This window comes from Oryctolagus cuniculus, chromosome 7 (genome assembly GCF_964237555.1).
Source record: "Oryctolagus cuniculus chromosome 7, mOryCun1.1, whole genome shotgun sequence".
NCBI classification, from domain to species: Eukaryota; Metazoa; Chordata; class Mammalia; order Lagomorpha; family Leporidae; genus Oryctolagus; species Oryctolagus cuniculus.
This window is the reverse complement of record NC_091438.1, coordinates 142,962,949-142,985,074: the sequence shown is the minus strand read 5'-3', so window position 1 is coordinate 142,985,074 and position 22,126 is coordinate 142,962,949. Positions and strand designations below refer to the sequence as shown.

The window sequence follows — 22,126 nt, the reverse complement described above, 5'->3', positions numbered from 1 at the left end:
GGGATATGGGTGTCTTATCCAGTGCCTCAACCACTGTGTCAGACTCTAGCCCCCAGCTGGTGCCTTAGGTGGCGGCTTAACCTGCTACACCAGGTACCAGCCCCTATGGATTTTTTAATTTTTATTTTTTAAAGGTTTACTTATTTGAAAGGTAGAGTTACAGAGAGAGATTGAAGTGGAGCAGCTGGGACTTGAACTGGCGCCCATATAGGATGTCAGCACTGCAGGCACAACCCCAGAGGACATTTCACTTTGTGAAGAACTCACTACATTGTCATTACCTTTCTGCAGTCCTGGAGGTCTGCTGGAAATTTCTGTTCTCAACTCTCCCTGAATCGAATCCTCAAGTCTACCTCAGTGCTGCCTCTTCCTTGGTTCCTATTGTTTTCTGTCCCTAACAGCACCCCTTGGATTTGCAGAGTTGTGAATACCTAGTGTCTCAAGGCCAGGAGGCCCAGCTGTCAGTCTGTCTTCCTTTGGTCTGGTTCTCCCTTTGCTCTTTTTCTTTCTTTTTTCTGGATTAATACTCATTTTAAGATACATAATGTATAGTATTTCATATAATTGGTTGATATAATTTTCTTTTTAAAAATATTTATTTATTTGAAAGTCAGAGTTACACATAGAGAGAAGAGCCACAGAGAGAGAGGTCTTCCATCTGCTGGTTCACTTACCAATTGGCCGCCACAGCCAGAGCTGCGCCGATCCAAAGCCAGGAGCCAGGAGTTTCCTCTGGGTCTCCTACACGGAAGCAGGGACCCAAGGACTCAGGCCATCTTCCACTGCTTTCCCAGGCCATAGCAGAGAGCTGGGTCGGAAGTGGAGCAGCTAGTTCTCGAACCAGCGCCCATATGGGATGCCGGCGCTTCAGGCTAGGGTGTTAACTTGCTGTGCCACAGCACCAGCCCTGATATAATTTTCTATAGCATACACCAATTGATTCAGTGCCATCAATATTGATTTTACAAGAAGGAGGAAACTAGGTTTTCTTATGTACCATATATAAAACATGCTAAAAAGCTAACATGTACAACAGTTGTAAGAGATCAACTTTCTTTTTTTATTTTTTATTTTGTTTATTTGAAAGTCAAAGAGTGGAAGAAACACACACAGAGCGGGGGAGAGAGAGAGAGAGAGAGAAAGAGAGAATCTTCCATCAGCTGTTTCACTCCCCAGATGGCTGCAACAGCTGGAGCTGGGCCAATCCGAAGCCAGGAGCCAGGAGCGTCTCCAGGTCTCCCACGCAGGTCCAGGGGCCCAAAGACTTCGGAGGTCCTCTGCTTCTTTCTGAGGTGCATTGGCAGGGAGCTGGATCAGAAGGGGAGCAGCAGGGATGGTCACGCCGGATTTGAATCTTGGGACCCTCTGCATAGCGGCAATGGGTGTCCAGTCTTGCCCCGGGCTTGGTAGCTCTTTCTGAAAGACCGCCGCGTCGCAACGTTCAAGAACTGGCCCTTCCTGGAGGGCTATGCCTGCACCTTGGAATGGATGGCCGAGGCCTGCTCCATCCACTGCTCTGCTGAGAACGAGCCTGACCTGGCCCAGTGTTTCTTCTGCTTCAAGGAGCTGGGGCCAGGCGGGGAGCTGGGTGACAACCCCATAGAGGAGCATAAGAAGCATTTGTCTGGTTGCGCTTTCCTGTCAAGAAGTAGCTTGAAGAATTAACTCTCAGTAAAGTTTTAAAACTGGACAAAGAGCCAAGAACAAGATTGCATCCCATATGGGAGCTGGTTCAAGTCCCGGCTATTCCTCTTCTGATCCAGCTCTCTGATAAGGCCTAGGAAAGCAGTAGAAGATGGCCCAAGTGCTTGAGCCCCAGCACCCATGTGGGAGACCCAGAAGAAGTTCCTGGCTCCTGGCTTCAGATGGGCTCAGCTCTGGCCCATGGGGCCATTTGGGGAGTGAACCAGCGGATAGAAGACCTTACTCTCTTTCTCTTCCTCTCTCTGTAACTCTACCTCTCAAACAAATTAATAAAATATTAAAAAAAAAAAAAAGTAGTGGAGCAGCCAGTCTCAAATTGGTGCCCATATGAGATGCTGGCATTGCAGGTGGCAGCTTTGCTCACTACACCCCAACGCCGGCCCCAGGAGATCAACTTTCAGGATGACTCAAGTGTACAGTAGTTATATCACACAGTTTTCTCTCAAGTCTTAGATGCCATCCACTGTTGCTGGGTCTGTGCACATGCCATTTCAGAATGAAATGACTGCCCCCTTTCCCCTGCTTTACTGCTGCCGTTGCTAGATTTGTCATGTAGCTTCCTAGCCTTGCCTCAGAAACATCAAGCAACTTCATGGTTGGAATCCAGCAAATCCAATGACTTCCTTCTTTCATCTCCTGTCTCGTGTCAAGATCACTTGTGTTGACCACATGCGGTAGAAGCACGAACATTGATAATGGAAGAAACATTATCATTGCCATTGGGTTGATCAGAAAGTCCATCCAACCCCAAGACTCCCTTCTGATAAACACGGACCTGAAGACTTCATTTGGAGAGGATAGGGCAGTCTGACTGCTTCTGATGTAATCCATGTATCTTGCCCTCATTTTTCATTTTGAAGTGATGTCAACTTGGACAGGATCAAACCTGTAAGCAGGAGATACAACTTCCACATAAGAGCCGGAAGGTATATCATGAACCACAGAACTGTCATCTCAGCTTAGGAAGCTGACGTGCTCTTCCTCTGTCTGCAAGCACTTGGCTGCACGGCCCTCAATCTTTTTTTTTTTTTTTTTTTAAGATTTATTTATTTATTTGAAAGAGTTACAGAGAGGGAGAGACACAGAGAGTGAGATCTTCCATCTGCTGGTTCACTCTCCAAATGGCCGCAATGGCCACAGTTGGACCAATCCGAAGCCAGGAGCCAGGAGCCAGGAGCCTCTTCTGGCTCTCCCACGTGGGTGCCATCCTCTGCTGCTTTCCCAGGCACCACCAGGGAGCTGGATGGGAAGTGGAGCAGCTGAGACCAAACCACCACACATATGAACCTCAGGCAGTGGCTTTACCTGCTATGCCATGGTATTAACCCCAAAGCCCTCAATCTTTTGTTTTGTTTTTATTTGAAGTCAGAGTTACACAGAGAGAGGAGAGGCAGAGAGAGAGAGAGAAAGAGAGAAAGAGAGAGAGGGGGTCTTCCATCCACTGGTTCACTCTCCAATTGGCTACAATGGCTAGAGCTGCGCTGATGCAAAGCCTGGAGCCAGGGGCTTCTTCCAGGTCTCCCATGCGGGTACAGGGACCCAAAGACTTGGGCCATCTTGTGCTGCTTTCCCAGGCCACAGCAGAGAGCTAGATCGGAAGTGGAGCAGCCAGGACGCAAACTGGCACCAATATGGGCTGTCAGCACTGCAGGCAGTGGCTTTACCTGCTACGCCACAGCGCCGGCCCCTGAGCTAGAGTTCTTTTACCCAGTGCAATCCATGGCAGAATTCTGAAAAAAAAAATGTAAAATCTGCCCTGCCATACTTCTTTCTTGCAGAATCTTGAGAGACAGAAGGGAACCCAGAAGAACAAATCATTTGCTTGCTCAGAGTCTATTTCCCAGGACTGGCACTGTGTGCTGCGGGTTTAGGCTGCCACCTTCAATCCTGGCATCCCATCTGGACACTGGTTCCAGTGCCGGCTGCTCCACTTCTGATTCAGTCCCTACTGGTATGCCTGGGAAAGCTCTGAAAGATGGCCAAATATCCTGAAGGACCTCTGATTTCCAACACAAGTCTAAAGGCAGGCATTTGGCCTAGCAGTTAAGCAACTGGATGGGACGGTTGAGACACCCACGTTCCATGTTGGAGTGCCTGGGTTTATGTCCCAGTTCTGCTCCTGATCCCGCCTTTCTGCCAGTGCAGACCCCGTGAGTAGCAAGCAAAGTTGGTTCAAATAGTTGGGTACCTGCCCCCACATGGGAGATCTGGATTGAGTTCCTGCCTCCCAATTTCAGCCTTGGCCCACCTCTGGCCGTTGTGGGCATTTGGGAATAAAGTAGCAGATGGGAGCCCCTGCTCCTCCCAGTCTGTCTGTCTGTCTGTCTCTCTCTCTCTCTCTCTATATATATATATAAATCTTTTTAAAAGCAATTCTCTGAGAAATAGTTGATCTAGAAAAGACCTAGGAGGTAAATTTGGTCCAATTTCCTTCCTGGAAATATATTTTTTAAAAAAAGATTTATTTTATTTATTTGCAAGCCAGAGTTACAGAGAAAGGGAGAAAGAGCTGTTCCATCCATTGGTTTACTTCCCAAGTAGTCTCAATGGTTAGGGCTGGGCCAGGCTGAAGCAGGGAGCTTGGAACTCCATCCAGATCTCTCACGTGGGTGCAGCGACCCAAGCACTTGCACGACTTTCCCAGGCACACCAGCAGAGACTGAATCAGAAGTGGAGCAGCCGGGACTGGAACCAGTGTCCAGATGGGATGCCAGGATTGAAGGCAGCAGCCCTGGGAAATAGATTTTGAGCAAGCAAACGATTTATTCTTCTAGGTTCCCTTCTTCTTCTTCTTCTTTTTTTTTTTTTTTTTTTTTTTTTTTTTGACAGGCAGAGTGGACAGTGAGAGAGAGACACAGAGAGAAAGGTCTTCCTTTGCCGTTGGTTCACCCTCCAATGGCTGCCGCGGCCGGCACACCACGCTGATCCGATGGCAGGAGCCAGGTGCTTTTCCTGGTCTCCCATGGGGTGCAGGGCCCAAGGACTTGGGCCATCCTCCACTGCACTCCCAGGCCACAGCAGAGAGCTGGCCTGGAAGAGGGGCAACCGGGACAGAACCCGGTGTGCCAGCGCCGCAAGATGGAGGATTAGCCTAGTGAGCCGCGGCGCTGGCCTTCTAGGTTCCCTTCTGTCTCTCTAGATTCTGCAGTATTCTTCTAACTCCTAATCTGTTGTCTCCCCAAATTATTATTATTTTTAAAAGATTTATTTATTTGAAAGTCAGAGTTACACAGAGAGAGGAGAGCAGAGAGAGAGAGAGGTCTTCCATCCGATGGTTCACTCCCCAACTGGCCACAACGGCTGGAACTGCACCGATCCGAAGGCAGGAGCCAGGAGCTTCTTCCGGGTCTCCCACACGGGTGCAGGGGCCCAAGGACTTGGGCCATCCTCCTCTGCCTTCCCAGGCCACAGCAGAGAGCTGGATCAGAAGAGAAGCATCTGGGACTAGAACCGGAGCCCATATGAGATGCTGGCACTTCAGGCCAGGGAGTTAACCCACTGTGCCACAGCGCTGGCCCCTGTCTCCCCAAATTATACTATCAGCCCGTTATTAGCTGATCACTGTAGCAGAAGACTGAGTCCTTGTTTTTTCTTCTTTCTGCCCAGTCTCATCAGTGCCACCCACCCTTTCTGTCCTCATGTGCCAATCATGCCGCCATCCGGCTGCTCACCAGCGCGGAACTCCTCTCTCCCAGGTCCTTTGCATTGAGTGGTTCTCTAGTGTCCCTCCCTCATGGTTAGTTTCTGGTCAGCTTCAGGTCTTAGCTGAAGCTCATTTCCTCAGGGAAAATTTCCCTGGCTCCTTTGTGGAGGCCAGGTCTGTACTTCCTCATTGCACTTTGCACTGAATAACTACTTGAATAATGATTTGCATACTGTTTCCCTGACTAACCTGTAAGCTGCAGGGGAAAGTGAACTGTCTTCAGACTTTCTCTACGGCACAGTGCCTGGCTCTCAGCAACACATGTTGACAGAGACTGAATGTTTCATCCGCTCAAGGATAGAGCTGAAATGGAACCTAAACCCATTTCCAGTTCAGTGCTCTTTTCCACCCATTCCAGACTTCCCCTCCCTCTTCCCAGTGAGTAAATATATGTCTTTTGTTGTTTTGTATTCTCCACCCACCCCTCCCCAGCCCCAGGAACATTTAAAGTCAATCTGGTAAACTACTTCAGTTTAAGAGATTCCCTTTCCCCCAGGCCATCTGTATCTTAACCGAGAACTCCTGGAGGAAAGAAGTTAATCCCAAAGGAACTAATGGAAATTTCTGGCACCTGAAGATATTTCAAGGAAAGAATTTTTTTATCGACATCCCTAAATAATATTATAGGAAAAGAACCTTAAATGTACCAGAGATGTTCTAATGCTTTTCTTTTAATCTTCACAACAAACCTGTTGAGTATTATTATCCCTTTGTTAAAGGAGGGAATGAGGAAAGTTTGGTAATTTTCCTAATGCTGCCCATCTGGTGTTTAGAGCCTCCCCTCCCAGGATAAGACTTCTGATCTGATCTTTTTACAGTACTGCGCTGCCTCTAAGGGTAAGTGTGGGCAACTGCTTCCTGTTCAGGCTTGAATCCAGGCCACAGGAGTAACCGGCTGGTTATCTCCTAAAACATACTTGATTTCCTCTGGCAGGATCTACATGGATACTTAACATTTTAGGCTCCACTATTGACCTTATTCATTGCTGTCATGTGATTATGGGCAGAAACAAAGAGCCTTGAGCCCTTTGAAAAAAAGGATGATGTATTCTTGAGTCTACCAAGGTCTCCTGTATACCATCACTGAGCAGATGGTATTAGGTTGATAATTCACAGTGCATTATTTATCTGGTGACTACTATTTTATTTGAACAAAAGCCACTAGGAGATGGGCTATCCTGCTATCAAGTATCCCTGCATGAATTGGGTTTCCCTCTGATTAAAAATGCTTTTACCCGCCCTTTGGATCTCTTGGATTCTGGTTTTCCTGAATGCAGTATTTCTCTCCAGAGTGGAGGGACACCACTATCCTTTTTGGGTGAGATACTCCAGCATACTTAGTAGTAGCTTTGTAACCTTGGGCAGATTACTTAACCTCTCTGTTTCCCCAGTTGCTGAAAGCCCACCGCAGGTTTTCCCAGATCAAGGACATTCCCTTTTGAGGTCTGTACACTTAGGGGTTCTCTGGACTCCAAAGTGCGAGTGCAATTTTGCACAGTTGCGTGAGGTGTTATTTTTCTTGGAAAGATAGCCCACGGTTCTGAAAAGGAATTGTAGATATTCCTGCCTGCAGCGTGGTGGGGTGAATTGCTTTTGCCTGGGACAGGATGTATTTTGTGTGGATGTAGTGCTCTTTGGGTACTCTCTCTGCAGTCCGCTGAGGAGGATGACCAGATCCCTTGTCCAGTTTCTCTCCAAAAAAGACCCGGAGAAATTCCCTTGGGGGTTCTCATACCGCCCCCTTCCCTTTGGGATTTCCTTCCAAATAGGGGCGGGGGTGTCATTTGCAACCGGGAAGTAGGTTTATTTTAAGGTCTCGCCGGCTGCGGGGGTCGCCCCCTCATTGAAAACCAGATTTTTGTGGTTCTTCTCAAGCTAAAACCAGTCTCTTCAGGTGTTAATCGAAAACCTCGCGCTGAGACCCTAGCCCCCCTCCACCTCCTAGGCCCCAATCCCGAGGCGGTGGGAGCCGGGAGGCCGCGCGCGCCTCTTCCGCTCCTCCAGCCCAGCAGAGGGCGCCACAGCCCCGCCTCTTCTTTCCCGGGGTGCTTCGCGCCGGGCCTCTTCCGCGTGGGTGAGTGAATGTGAGAGTCAGCGCTCGCGCCGCGCGCGCCGTCCGCCTCCGCCTTCTCGGCGCCCTTATTTCTGCTGTGAGGGGCGGGCGCGCGCGCAGGAGCATAGAGACGGGCGTTGAGCTCTGGGGCTAGAGCGTCGCCGAGTCGGAGCCGGAGCCCGAGCCGCGCGCTGTGTCTCCGCTGCGTCCGCCGAGGCTCCCGAGTGTCAGGGACAAAAGCCGCCGCCGCGCCGCCGGGGCTCATCCGCTGCCGCCGCCGCTGCCGCCGCCCCGAGGGAGAGTCCGACGCCGTCGCCGCCCGTGAGGATCCGAGAGCCATGTCGGCCAGCAGCCTCTTGGAGCAGGTACAGGCCCAGCCCGCATGCCTCGGCCATTGTGTGAGGCGAGAGGGAGCCCGACTAGGCCCGGGCCCGCCGCCCCCGGTCGGGCCGAGCCGAGGCGGCGCCTCTCGCGGGCCGGGTTTCGGGCCTCTCGGGCCGGCCGCACCCAGCGCCTCGCCCTCAGCCCGCTCTTGCCGCTTCTCCGCGGGGCCCCGCAGCCCCCGGGCCGCGCCGCGCTCCTCCTCTCGGCGGGCCCTCGTCTTCCTTCCCCTTCCTGGAAGCCCCGCTTCCCTCGCGGCGCGGCTGGCGCGTCCCCGGCTCCTTCTCCCCGGGCCCCGCCGGCCTAGCGCCTTTCCCCGCCTCCCATTTTTCCACCTCCCCCTCACCACCATTCCTGACGCCTCCCCTCGGGCCTGCTGCTTTCTTCCCTGCTCGGGCCCTGCTTTCACTCGTCTCGTCTTTTCCCCCTTTCTCCCCCTCGGACGACACTCGCTGCTCGGCGACGCTCCCTGCGCCCGCAGAGACCAAAAGGTCAAGGAAACAAAGGTAAGCCCCGCTCGGCGGGCGGGCGGCCGGGGGGCGGCGGGGGCGGGGTCTCCGGGCAGCGCCTCCGGGAGGGGACCCTGCGGGCGCCGCCGGGCGCGCAGGTGCCTCGCACTGGGGCGTGGGACCCTCTCGGGGTGTTGTTGCAGCCGGCGAGCCGCTTGCTCCGCAACTGGGAGTCGTTCACTGAGGGTGGGGGTGGATTCGGCTTTGAAATGCCCCAGGTCCCGAGTTTCCTGTAGGTCTCAGAAGGCCTTTGTTTTTCATCCTCGTGGATCACTTTCTGGAAGTACTCACTTGTGACGGGGGAGGGGAAGCGGGAGGGAATGGAAATCTGGAGGAGCCAAGAAAATGACCTTTTTTAGATCAACTTGCTCCGGGTGGAGGGAGACATTTCATGGACGGACGTTGATTCAGCATTAAGTATCTCCTTTCTCTTTAAGTCCGAGCTTGTTTGCCGTCTTAACGAGTAAGGTTTACCTTCAGGTTAGGATATGTTTGGTTTAGGAGGGAGATTGCAGCATTGGGACACTCCTAAATGAGGTTTTTTTTTTTCCTCTAGTGCAAAATGGATCTGTACATCAAAAGGATGGATTAAATGATGATGATTTTGAACCTTACTTGAGTCCGCAGGCAAGGCCCGTGAGTAGTTCATCATTTACGTCTCTGATTAAAGGGTGTCCTATGCCATTATTTTTCTACTCTAATGGCAAATTAATTTTCTGAGGGGGATTTCACTTTCCTAATGTCTGTTAGTTATAAAGCAATTAAAACAATTAAAGCAAATGTTATAGGCTGTTTAAGATTCCCAGCTCTGTTTTGTCAGCAACCATCTTGTACTCTGAGACTCACACTGGTAACATTTTAGCATGCACTAACAGTAATAGCTGAGTAATTGACCCCCTCCCCACCCATCAAAGTATTTAGTTTAAGGATATTTACTGCTATTAAATATTTAGAAAATAGTCCCAGGAAACTTTTTTTTTTTTAAGGAAAATTAGATTAATGATGTGATGAAAAATTCTAGCATAAAATCTAAAATTGAGAATTGAGGAGTCTTCAGCGTAGTCAATCTTATAGGAAGAGTAGGTGCATGTAGATTCAAATACTGTTAATGTTAACCTGTTCTTGGCGAAACTTGTTTGATTCAGCAGGTCTTTTGTATTAGCACCTCTAGTCTGCAAGACAGCCACAAAGGTGTAGCTAATGTAAATCCCCAGATTAATAGATGAAGAGGAAAACTGACTCCCAAAATACCCTGAAAGACCAAGTTCATGGAGCATTTGTATAAAGTCTGAATATATACTGTGTGAAGTATAGTTGGTAGTGTCCAGTAACTTGACATATTAGTGCATGCACAAATTTGGGCCTGGTTATTATATAAAATGTAGATGCTTAGGTACAATTTTCTGCATTGAAAGTATGTAGACCACCTAAGTAAGTGATTAGAACAAAGTTCTCATGTAAGACAACTAGTAAACTGGGAAAAGTAGAAAAGAAAGTAAAGGAATGAACTATTAATAAGGTCTTGCTATTGAAGCAGTTTGCGTATATAATCATAACAGAATGAGAGCATTTAGAAACATAATTCTTTATTTCTTGTAAAACATTGTGAAATTCAGTTTTTTGAGCTTGGAGGCATGTGGGAACCTGTCAGTTCAGGTGTAGGCACTTAGTTGTCTCTTCATAACTTGTGATAATTAGTCATTTGGTTTTTCTTAAGTAACCTAAAGCTTGAATTCCTGTTTAAAAATATTTGGAGGAGATGAAGAGTAACCTGAGAATCTTTGTTTTCTTGTAGTTTACTGTCAAGAGTAATTTATTTTTTAGCTGGTTTTTCATTGCCCAATGTTGGAATAATGCCTCAAGCTTAATCCACTGATAATAGACTGAATTTCTTAGACATAATGGATTTTGGTGTGGTAGCATTTTAACACTACCTTCAAGAATTTCTGAACTTGAGAGGGTGTATGTGAAAAGACTTTTGTTTTTAAGGAAAAACTTACATTGGCAGAGGAAAATATAACCATTACATCAAACCCATTAGTTGAAAATTTTACTGTTGAAGAGCTATGTTTTAATGGCTAAGTACGGTTGGCTGTGGTAATGCAAGCCTTGGGCCTACAGTGTTTATGATCATCCAAGTCTCTTTAAGGACAAAGTTGCCTGTTGCTTAGTTAATGGATATTTACATTACCAGAACTGTTTCTGGAGTTAGGGTCAAGTTGTATTTATTTATTTATTTATTTGAAAGAATGATAGGGAGGGAGAGATGGAAAAAGAGATCTTCTACCCACTGTTTGAAGCTTCAGTGGCCAGGAACAAGTCTACAATGGCCAGGAACTCCATCCTGGTCTCTAGTATGAATGGCAGTGACTCAAGGTGTGCATTGGCAGGAAGCTGGAGTGGAAGTGGGAGTGGAAGTGGGGCTTGATCTCAGGCATTTCAGGATGGGATATAGGCATACTAATGGGAAACAAAGCCCACTTTAGGTTAAACTCTATTTTGAGTTGAGCTGTATCTAAATCTACTGATAACAATTTTTTTATACCTCTGGCTTTCTCACTGAAAAATTGTTCTATGAGCTATAAGATTTGTAAAAAACAAAACCTGAGCCAAACCTGTTCAGCATAAACTAAAGTAAGTTCAAGAGTGATGGTGTAGTGTAGTCTGTATCTGATGTGCAGACTAGTTGCATATAAATTTTTATTTCTGATTAGGATGGGTTCCTTGAGCATACAGATCATACATTGCCTTTAGAATTGTACTTTCCTATATAAAATGGAAAAGTTAGGTGTGGATTTCAGCTTATAGCCATTAACTTTATAGATGAAGCAAGACAGATAGCAATATATTTTTCTCATTTAAAATCCTCTGGAAGCCACTGAGCATTTCCTTTCCAGGTTATAAATAAATAGTGTCATCTATTGATGTTCCTGGATGATTTGCCAGGAGGCTAACGTTGTAAACCGTATGTACCTAACCTTGCATTTTGGTTTCAGATTGAATGGCTGAACAGACATTTAAATTTCCAGTTATTTTTGTTTGCTTGTTTTCTTAAATCTGTTTTCATCTGGTTGGGATAGGAAACTGTTTTTTTTAAACACTTGAATTCTGCCAAAATTCCCATTCTTTAAAATCAAAGATAATTGGTTTTAATAAAAGCATCATCTCAGTGCTTCTGTAGACTGACTGACACTGCTGTTGAAATGCTGAGTGTTTTTCCCTTTGTTGTAGTGTTAAAGTTAAAACTAATATTCACTGTGTATATTAGCTTAAGTTTAAATGTTTAAACATTTCAGTTACATCAAATTTTATAAATACCAGTATATAGGAAGAGATCACTTCATGGGCTATTATTTTGTAGTAATGGCTGAAATATTTGAATTGTGTGACTAAGTGGGGGAGGAAATGTCTTATTTATTTTCGTGTTTTGATTTTCCTTTTATTTTTCCTCCCACAGAATAATGCATATACTGCCATGTCAGACTCCTACTTACCCAGTTACTACAGTCCCTCCATTGGCTTTTCCTATTCGTTGGGTGAAGCTGCTTGGTCTACTGGGGGTGACACAGCCATGCCCTATCTAACTTCTTATGGACAGCTGAGCAACGGAGAGCCCCACTTCCTACCAGATGCAATGTTTGGGCAACCAGGAGCCCTAGGTAGCACTCCATTTCTTGGTCAGCATGGTTTTAATTTCTTTCCCAGTGGTATTGACTTCTCAGCATGGGGAAATAACAGTTCTCAGGGACAGTCTACTCAGAGCTCTGGATATAGTAGCAATTACGCTTATGCACCTAGCTCCTTAGGTGGAGCCATGATTGATGGACAGTCAGCTTTTGCCAATGAGACCCTCAATAAGGCTCCTGGCATGAATACTATAGACCAAGGGATGGCAGCATTGAAGTTGGGTAGCACAGAAGTTGCAAGCAGTGTTCCAAAAGTTGTAGGTTCTGCTGTTGGTAGTGGGTCCATTACTAGTAACATCGTGGCATCTAATAATTTGCCTCCAGCTACCATTGCTCCTCCAAAACCAGCATCTTGGGCTGATATTGCTAGCAAGCCTGCAAAACAGCAACCTAAGTTGAAGACCAAGAACGGCATTGCAGGGTCAAGTCTTCCACCACCCCCAATAAAGCATAACATGGATATTGGAACTTGGGATAACAAGGGTCCTGTGGCAAAAGCCCCCTCACAGGCTTTGGTTCAGAACATAGGTCAGCCAACCCAGGGGTCTCCCCAGCCTGTAGGTCAGCAGGCTAACAATAGCCCGCCAGTGGCTCAAGCATCAGTAGGGCAACAGACACAGCCATTGCCTCCACCTCCACCACAGCCTGCTCAGCTCTCTGTCCAGCAACAAGCAGCTCAGCCAGCCCGCTGGGTAGCACCTCGGAACCGTGGCAGTGGGTTCGGTCATAACGGGGTGGATGGTAATGGAGTAGGACAGTCTCAGGCTGGTTCTGGATCAACTCCATCAGAACCTCACCCAGTGTTGGAGAAGCTGCGGTCCATTAATAACTATAACCCCAAGGATTTTGACTGGAACCTGAAACACGGTCGGGTTTTCATCATTAAGAGCTACTCTGAGGACGATATCCACCGTTCCATTAAGTATAACATCTGGTGCAGCACAGAGCATGGTAACAAGAGACTGGATGCTGCTTATCGTTCCATGAACGGGAAAGGCCCCGTTTACTTACTTTTCAGTGTCAACGGCAGTGGACACTTCTGTGGCGTTGCAGAAATGAAATCTGCTGTGGACTACAACACATGTGCTGGTGTTTGGTCCCAGGACAAGTGGAAGGGTCGTTTCGATGTCAGGTGGATTTTCGTGAAGGACGTTCCCAATAGCCAACTGCGACACATTCGTCTAGAGAACAACGAGAATAAACCAGTGACCAACTCTAGGGACACTCAGGAAGTGCCTCTGGAAAAGGCTAAGCAGGTGTTGAAAATCATAGCCAGCTACAAGCACACCACTTCCATTTTTGATGACTTCTCACACTATGAGAAACGCCAAGAGGAAGAAGAAAGTGTTAAAAAGGTAACCAGCTTACCATTCTTAAGACTTTTCAGGAAGGAGGAGGGAGTAGAGAGAACAGGGAAGGTATTATAATGAACTGTTAATAAAAGCTCTGTCAGTAACACAGTATCACTTAGCAGTTCAAGGCTTTATGGAAGTGTGATTGGTCATAATATTCGAACCCTGGTGTACAGGAATGTGAGAATGTTAGTAGAGGACAGAAAACAGGAGCTTAAAGGAAAGCAGAAGCAATACGGAGAAATTGAAGGTACACGATGTAGAGCAAGTCTGAAACATAAACAGATAACTGAAGTGATAGAACTGTAGAAATTAAAATAAGATAGTACTGAGACTGTAGTATAACAGAAAAATGTGAAAGTTCTCTCGGAAATTACTCTGGGCCTTGCTGGGATTTTGTGATTGTTATCAAGGATAAGTGTGTCATTAACCAGTCAGTGTTTCCCAGTTCTTTCTTCCTTGTCCTGTTCTTCATGGTATTCAGCTTAATTACTTTTTTTTTCATTCTTTTAACATCTTGTGTTCCTAAAGAGTCAGTTTGTCTTTATTCCTCTAAACAAGTGGGAATCTTGGGCAGAGTGTTGGAGAATGGATTCAATTAGAGTTTATTTGAAAGAGTTGGTAGTACTTGCTCTGTGGTTATTTAGCGAATGTAAACCTGAGGACCGTAAGAGGACAATAAAAAAAACTGGCTGGGACAGATCATAATACCTAGGACTGAGTCATTCTTAAATGTAGGAAGTTAAGAGAAAAGATTTTCGATAAGTACATTTTTCTTTGAAAAATTTGTATAGAAAGAGAATTGAGCTGGTTAGCTTCAAATGTAAAATGAAAAAAACCCAATACGCTTGTATCAATATATTTTGAATTTGTCCTGAACTGATAGAAATCTTGTATATGACCTGAAAGTATTGGGTAAAAACATGATTCCCTGGGTGGGGGAGGGGAGAGCCTTTGATACTTTCTACTTGGAAGTTCATTGTTCAGCTAAAGTAGAGGAATAAGAAATGAAGATACACTTATCAGGGGTGCTCAAAGCATTGGGATCTTGGAGAGGCAGAGTGTTGAAAGTTGACTGATAGTTTTCTTCTTTCGATAGTCTTAAAGTTTTCCTCCTCCAAAGTTTCAGTTTAACTTAAAATCTGCCATAATCTTATAGAAAAAGATAGCTTATGAATTTTTTTTTGCTAGAAGTCTAAAGGACTAAAGATATTTTCTATTTGTTCCTTTTTCTACAGGAACAAGTAAAGGGGCCATGACTTTTTTTTTTTTTAAAGATTTATTTATTTATTTGAAAGGTGGCATTACAGAGCGGGGTCGGGGGAGGGAGGGAGGTTGGTATTTCATCTATTGGTTCACTCCTCAGATGGCCACAACTGCCAGAGCTGAGCTGATCCCAAGCCAGGAGCCAGGAGATTCTTCCGGGTCTTCCATGTGGGTGCAGGGGTCCAAGGACTCCGGCCATCTTCTATGGCTTTTCCAGGCCATAACAGAAAGCTGGATCTGAAGTGGAGCAGCCAGGACTCCAGCTGGCACCCATATGGGATGCCAGCACCGCAGGTGGTGGCTTTACCTGCTATGCCACAGTGCCAGCCTGAGGCCATGACTTTTTAAGCATCATTTAGTGGCATAGCACATTTCTGAACATATGTGAGGGGCATGTAAATGATTGGTTTAACTTACTATTTATCTCCTGTTATGAATCTGCTTTCCTTCATCTTGGAAAATTCTGTCCTACATCTTATGTTTAAAGGAAGAAAGGCAAAGATACAGTGTAGATATTAAAGTAAACTTGTATTTGTTAGAAGCAGTGGGGAAATGTGGGTTTAAAAACGTTAACTTATGTTAACTTTTAATTAAGAGTATATTTGGATTAATTTTACTAGAGTGGTTCAGTGAATGATAATTAAACTTATAAGTAGGTGAAAGATTCATAAATGGGAATTGACTAGCCTTTTAATGTTTTCTTAAAATGAATAAAATAACAATAATCAAAGTTTAAGATAACTAATGGTCCTTTTCCAAAACCATTCCATACTCTTGATGATTGAATTACCTTGATTGTTCTTAGGCTGGTGAACTAACCAAATAAAAATGAAACCTTTCATTATATTCGTGTCGGATTACCTTTTAGTTTTTCTGTAAGAAGAGCTGCTCCAGTTTTGGGAAGGTCTCTTTGATTGCTTCTAAGCCTGGTTACCATTTCAGTCAGTATTGCTTTCACTCTTTTTGGTTACTGTTATCCTTATAATAACTGATTGTAAGCTGTTCTTACAGTCTTTATGTTTCTAAGAATAAGCAAGTTTAATGAGAATGGAACGCATAGTTCGTTGAGGCATTAGACTCTCTTAGGTGGGGTGTTTACTTGTGTGCCTTTCTATTTGTAAGGTTGCAAAAATCTTCATGCCAAATAAGGGCAGTAACTAAGTAATTTAGGGAATTACTTGAACTTCATCCTGAAGATGTCATACCTGTTCCAAATGGGTATGTATCTTGGTGGAACATACAAGTTGAGCCACAGCCATTTTTGCCTAGTATTATTACTGACTTCTGTTAAGTGATTAATTCTGTATCCTAGAACCTTCAAATATCTGTCAGGCTTGAAACTTCCAGCAAGTTTTGGCGTCATCTTTGATAGTGTGGTCTGCTTGGTTGTATACTACAGACGGTGTTTTGTGACCTGCTTTCTGCATTTTAGAATCTTTTCCCAATTGTTAAATATTCTTCTGTGATATCACTTTAAATGGCTTAACAGTATTCTGTCATAGATTTATAATTTACTGATCCCAAATTATAGGCTATATCAGCAATTCAAATATTACCCTTTTTCCAGTTAAATAATACCACATTGAATATACTTTTATATAAATACTGTTTCAGTTTTTCTTTTAGTGTTAGCTGGGTAGATTCTTTTTGAAGGTCTTGGCTCTGTTATATTGCCATATGGACCTTTTTTATTTTTCCTGAGAAATTTTTTGTTGAGGGAATTACTTTATGGCTATTACCCAGATGAAAGCAACCATGAGTTAAGAACATTTATTTCTATTTTTTTAATTAAAGTTTTAAAATTTTTGAGAGGCAGAGAAGGCAAAAGAGAAAGAGCTGCTGCTTATTCACTTCCAAAATTCCAGGAACTCAATTCAGGTCCCAGCTGCGTGAGCCATTACCTGCTGCCTCTTGGGGTATGTGTTAGCAGGAAGTTGCAATCAGCAGAGCCAGGACTCCCACTCTAATACGGGATGCGGGCATCCCAACCAACAGCTTAACTGCTAAGGCAAATGCCTTACCCCTTTCTCTTTTGAATTAATTTTGGAATAGTTTGGTAGAAAGCAAGAGTTAGTCTCCAAGCTAATGATATTTATAGAAACCTCATAAAATAGTTGGTATAATTTTTGTCTTCTAATTCTAGCCCTTTAACTACGGGTAAGAATAAGGGAAGTAATCTAGTAGGGGTGACTAAGGACTCTGATTCTCTTAAGCCTACCTTAATGTTATGACTTAATTGGGCACTTAGGTAACTTATTTTTTTGAATAACTGGAATGCTAATGGAGAATAGAGGGAGACAGCAGAGAAAATGTAGTTATGATGGCAGCAGCTTGAGGTTTAAAGTTTTTAATGGTCTTTGCTAGTAAGTGGGAATATCAGGGATTTTTTGAATACCTCTACAAATATTCCCATGTTCAAGCAGAGACCTAAAAATGGTGACGTGGAAATGTTTTTGGATGTACTTAAATCTTATTAAGCCTTTTAGGAATTAAGATGAACTGTTTATCCTTTCTTTGTATGTTTTTACTAAATACTAGACACTACTGAGAAACCAGCAATCTATTGTCAAGCCGCCTTAAGTTATATGAGGGGTCTTCAGAAAGCTCATGGAAAATGATTTCAAAGTTTCTTTTACACCAAAACCTATTTTCATTTTGTTTTTCTTGAACTTTTTGAAATATCCTCAGGTTATATATATTAACAGCAGGTAGTACAAAATAGAAAGTATTTTTTCAAAGTATGCACATGGTACCAATTTGGAAGCTTGAAGGAGGTTGCCTAATGCTGCACATGTCATTTTTTTTTTTTTTAATTTGTTAATTTATTTGAGAGAGTTACAGAAAGATCTTTAATTCTCTGGTTCATTCCCCAAGTGGCTGGAGGTGGGCCAGATGGAACCCAGGAGCCAGGTTCCAGGTCTCCCATTGTCGGTGCAGGGTGCTGGAGGACTTGGCCCACCTTCTGCTGCTTTCCCAGGCAAATTAGCAGGGAGCTGGATGAGAAGTGGGGCAAGTGGGACTTGAACTGGTACCCATATGGGATGCCGGCACTGCAGACAGTAGATTAATGGCTATGCCACAGCACTGGCTGCACAAGTCTTTTTTTTAGGAAGGTGTTTCTATTCCATAATTTCTGACCAAAGTATTTATTGTAAGAAATACCTAAGAGGCCGGCGCCGCGGCTCACTAGGCTAATCCTCCGCCTAGCGGCACCAGCACACCGGGTTCTAGTCCCGGTTGGGGCGCCGGATTCTGTCCCGGTTGCCCCTCTTCCAGGCCAGCCCTCTGCTGTGGCCAGGGAGTGCAGTGGAGGATGGCCCAGGTGCTTGGGCCCTGCACCCCATGGGAGACCAGGAAAAGCACCTGGCTCCTGGCTCCTGCCATCGGATCAGCGCGGTGTGCCGCCCGTAGCGCGCCGGCCGCGGCAGCCATTGGAGGGTGAACCAACGGCAAAAAGGAAGACCTTTCTCTCTGTCTCTCTCTCTCACTGTCCACTCTGCCTGTCCAAAAAAAAAAAAGAAAGGACTTGAGGCCAGAAGGATGGAATGATATAAAAGAATTGTGGATTTCCAGTACAGTTTAGGTATGTGGGAGATTGCTATATGTGTATTATAGGTATTTAGAGGTTATTATGAGAAAAAAATTAAGGTTTATTTGTGTATATAAAAGGCAGAGTTGCAGAGAGAAGACTTCTGTCTGCAATCAGGAGCCAGGAGCTTCTGGATCTCCCAGCGGGTCTAGGGGCACAAACTTGGGCCATGTTCTACTGCTTTCCCAGGCCATCAGCAGGGAGCTGGATCGGGAGCTGGGACTCAAACTGGTGCCCATATGTGATGCTGGCCCCACAGAAGGATGCTTAACTTACTGTGCTACAGCGATGGCCCTGAGAAAAATTTTTTTATTCCAAATTTTCCTAGTGTTGGCGTAAGTGAAGTTTATAAAGAAGGTGATTTTTTTTTCCTCTTTTAACCTTACCACCATTTTTCTCTTCTAGCCCTTTAATTTGGGCATTTAGTCACTTGTTGAGAAATATCTGAAGTAATTACCTTGGCTCCATTTTCAACTTTGAAAGATGCAAGTTTTTATGATACAAAATTCAGAGGAAGAAAACATCTCTAACCAAATACATTGTTTTCTTAGCAGCTCTTTAGGAAATAGCTATGTAAATTGTTGCTTCCTATTTGGCATTACCTTACCCCACACCACCACTAATGTTTTTAAAATTTTATTATTTGAAACACAGATCTTAATATATTCACTGGTGGTTTATTCTCCAGATGCCTGCATCAACTTTTGTTGGTTTAGGCTAAAGTCAGGAGTCTCAGTTTCGCTCTTCCACATAGATGGCAGGAACCCAAGTACTTGAGCCTGGTTTATCACCTGTGGCCTCTAAAAGCATTAGTGAGAAGCTGGAATCAGAAGCAGATCCAGGATTCAAACCCATCACTGTAATGTGGGATGGGGGCATCCCAGGTCTCGTTCTTACTACTTGTACCAAGCATCTGCCTCACCACTGTTTGGTTAGAACTGATGTAGGTGCTGGTACTGTGGCATAACAGGTAAAGCCATTGCCTGTGGCACCGGCATCCCATATGGGTGCTCATTCCAGACCTGGTCGCTCCACTTCTGATCCAGTTCTCTGCTAATGTGCCTGGGAAGGCAGTGGAAAATGGCCCAATTGCTTGGGCCTCTGCAACCATAAAGGACAACCAGAAAAAGCTCCTGGCTTTGGCCTGGCCCCTTTGTGGCTGTTGAGGCTTTTTGGGGAGGGACCCAGCAGATGGAAGATTCCTTTCTTTCAGTCTTCTCCCTCCCCTCTGAACTCTTGACTTTGAAATAAAAAAATCTTAAAAAATTTTTAGTCCGGCCGGCGCTGTGGCTCAATAGGCTAATCCTCCGCCTGCGGCGCCGGCACACCAGGTTCTAGTCCTGGTCGGGGTGACGGATTCTGTCCCGGTTGCTCCTCTTCCAGTCCAGCTCTCTGCTATGGCCCGGGAGTGCAGTGGAGGATGGCCCAGGTCCTTGGGCCCTGCACCCGCATAGGAGACCAGAAGGAAGCACCTGGCTCCCAGCTTCGGATCAGCGTGGTGGGCTGGCTGCAGCGCAGCGGCAATTGGAGGGTGAACCGATGGTAAAGGAAGACCTTTCTCTGTCTCTGTCTCTGTCTCTCTCTCTCTCTCTCACTATCCACTCTGCCTGTCAAAAAAAGAAAAAACAAAAAACTAATGAGTAGGCATCCTGTTTTAATTAGGATGGCAAACCTTGACTTTTTTTTTTTTGGTAATCCTAAGGCTATCTGAGGAGTCTACTGTGTCTTGCAAATAAAGTGGCCCCCTTGCCAAAGGGATTGAGGAAATTCTATTTGTATTACTCATCACCTTCCTTGTTTTGTGTATAGATGAAAGGCCCCTTTCTGTAGTCTCCTTAGCTGGAGAACTAGATGAGAATAGACAAATTGAATTTGGAGTTCTTTTTTCCTCTTTTAAAAATTTGAGAGAGCCTCCATCTGCTGGTTCATTCTCAATGCCCACAGTGGCTGGGATTGGACCAGGCCAGGCTGGGAGCCAAAAAACTCAATCCAGGTGTCTCACGTGCGTGGGAGGAAACCATTGTTTAAACCTTCACAACTGCCTGTTAGGGTCTCCATTTAGCAGGGAGAGCTGGAGTTAGGAACTGCAAATGGTTATCAAGCCTAGGCACTTCAGTATGCAGTGCAGAGCGGTTTTTAACCTCTAGGCTGAATGCCCACCCCCAAATTGGATTTCTTGAACTACACTCTTTGTATCGTTTTGTTTTGTTTTGTTTTTTGACAGGCAGAGTTAGTGAGAGACAGAGAGAAAGGTCTTCCTTCCGTTGGTTAACCCCCCCAAACGGCCACTACGGCCAGCGCGCTGCGCCGATCCAAAGCCAGGTGTCTCCTCCTGGTCTCCCACACCACACTGGTGCAGGGCCCAAGGACTTGGGCCATCCTCCACTGCCTTCCCAGGCCACAGCAGAGAGCTGGACTGGAAGAGGAACAACCGGAACTAGAATCTGGGGTTCCGGCACTGCAGGCGGAGGATTAGCCTAGTGAGCTGCGGCGCTGGCCCCTTTGTATCTTTTTCAAGAAATACGTAAATTATTGGGATGGAGCAGATAAATAAGGCACCATCTTTGCCTTAGAAATTGACAGTATTCTGAAACAACAAAATGGATGCAATATGGGATAAGAGTTAAAATTGAGGAATGAAGAAATGTTTATCGTTAGAAGAGTGATGCATTTGTGGAATCAAGGAAGACTATGGAATAGAGCATTTGAACCATGTGAAAATAAGTAATAGAGTAGTAAGCACTCAAATGATACACAGTATTTTGGCACATGGTGCTTCTGATACTGTCATTCTCATCAGATAAAGGAGGTCCTAAAGAGTTAATTATTCAAGGTCTCATGGCTGATAAATAGTGGTGCAGCTGGTGTATTTCAGCATAAGTCTGGTTTCATTCTGGAGCTAGCTCATTGCCAGCCATCTATTTTGCTTTCAAGAATTTAAAGTTGTTTGTTAAACAGTAGTGATTATAAAACAAATCAAACAAAATTAAATGTATTAAAATATCTTTGTGTACATTAGTTTCCAAATTAGCATTGCATAAAATTAAGTGCCATTGTATTAAAAATAGTCATTACTCTTGATTATTTACATCTGTTATATCAGTATATATTGTGCTACTGGACATTTCAATTCAGTGACATCACATTGGAAGTTTGAGATAACCATGTTATTTACACCATGGAAACTGGCAAATGCAGTATACATCAGGTCTCAATTCCTTAGATTTAGTGATGAAAAAAATTACTGCAGTTAGTGCTGTATCTGTGGCTTGTACATTTTTTGAATAACAAAAATTTGAGGAAGTATTCTATTTGAAAAAGTTATCCAGTTTAGTAAAGAAGGTGCTCAAAAAATTGACGAATCAGTGAAGTTCTGACACATCTTTGTTTTTGTGTTTTATTTTTTAAAGATTTATTTGAAAGGCAGAGAGTTACAGAGAGGCTGAGACAGAGAGAGGTCTTCTATCTGCTGGTTCACTCTCCAAATGGTCGCAACAGCTGGAGCTGGGCCAATCTGAAGCCAGGAGCTTCTTCTGGTCTCCCACACTGGTACAGGGGCCCAAGGACTTGGAGGCCATCTTCTGCTTTCCCAAGCTGTAGCAGACAGCTGGATTGGAAGTGGAGCAGCCAGCACTTGAACTGGCGCTCATATGGGATGCTGGCACTGCAGGCATAGGCTTAACCTTCTACGCCATAGCACCAGCTCCTATTTTTTGTTTAATAAATGGTTAATGAGATAGGCTGGAACAGACATTTGGTGGTGCAGGGGTTAGTACATTACTGGGTTTGCCTCCCTCTCTTATAAGAGTGTCTGGGATTCAAGGGCTGTCTCTGCTTCTGATTCAAGCTTCCTGCTAATGTGCATCCTGGGAGTCAGCTGTTG

The 22,126-nt window shown here is 45.0% G+C and overlaps 1 protein-coding gene across 1 annotated transcript in view; it reads left to right on the top strand.

The window, feature by feature from the left end:
* Positions 1–7,459: 7,459 nt before the first annotated feature.
* YTHDF2 (YTH N6-methyladenosine RNA binding protein F2) overlaps positions 7,460–22,126 on the top strand; it is a 34,223-nt gene continuing 19,556 nt past the window's right edge. The window contains exons 1-4 of the mRNA XM_002716072.5: positions 7,460–7,825; positions 8,323–8,347; positions 8,907–8,986; positions 11,808–13,391. Coding sequence (XP_002716118.5) covers positions 7,799–7,825; positions 8,323–8,347; positions 8,907–8,986; positions 11,808–13,391 — 1,716 coding nt within the window. The 5' untranslated portion in view covers positions 7,460–7,798. The remainder of the gene's footprint in view (positions 7,826–8,322; positions 8,348–8,906; positions 8,987–11,807; positions 13,392–22,126) is intronic.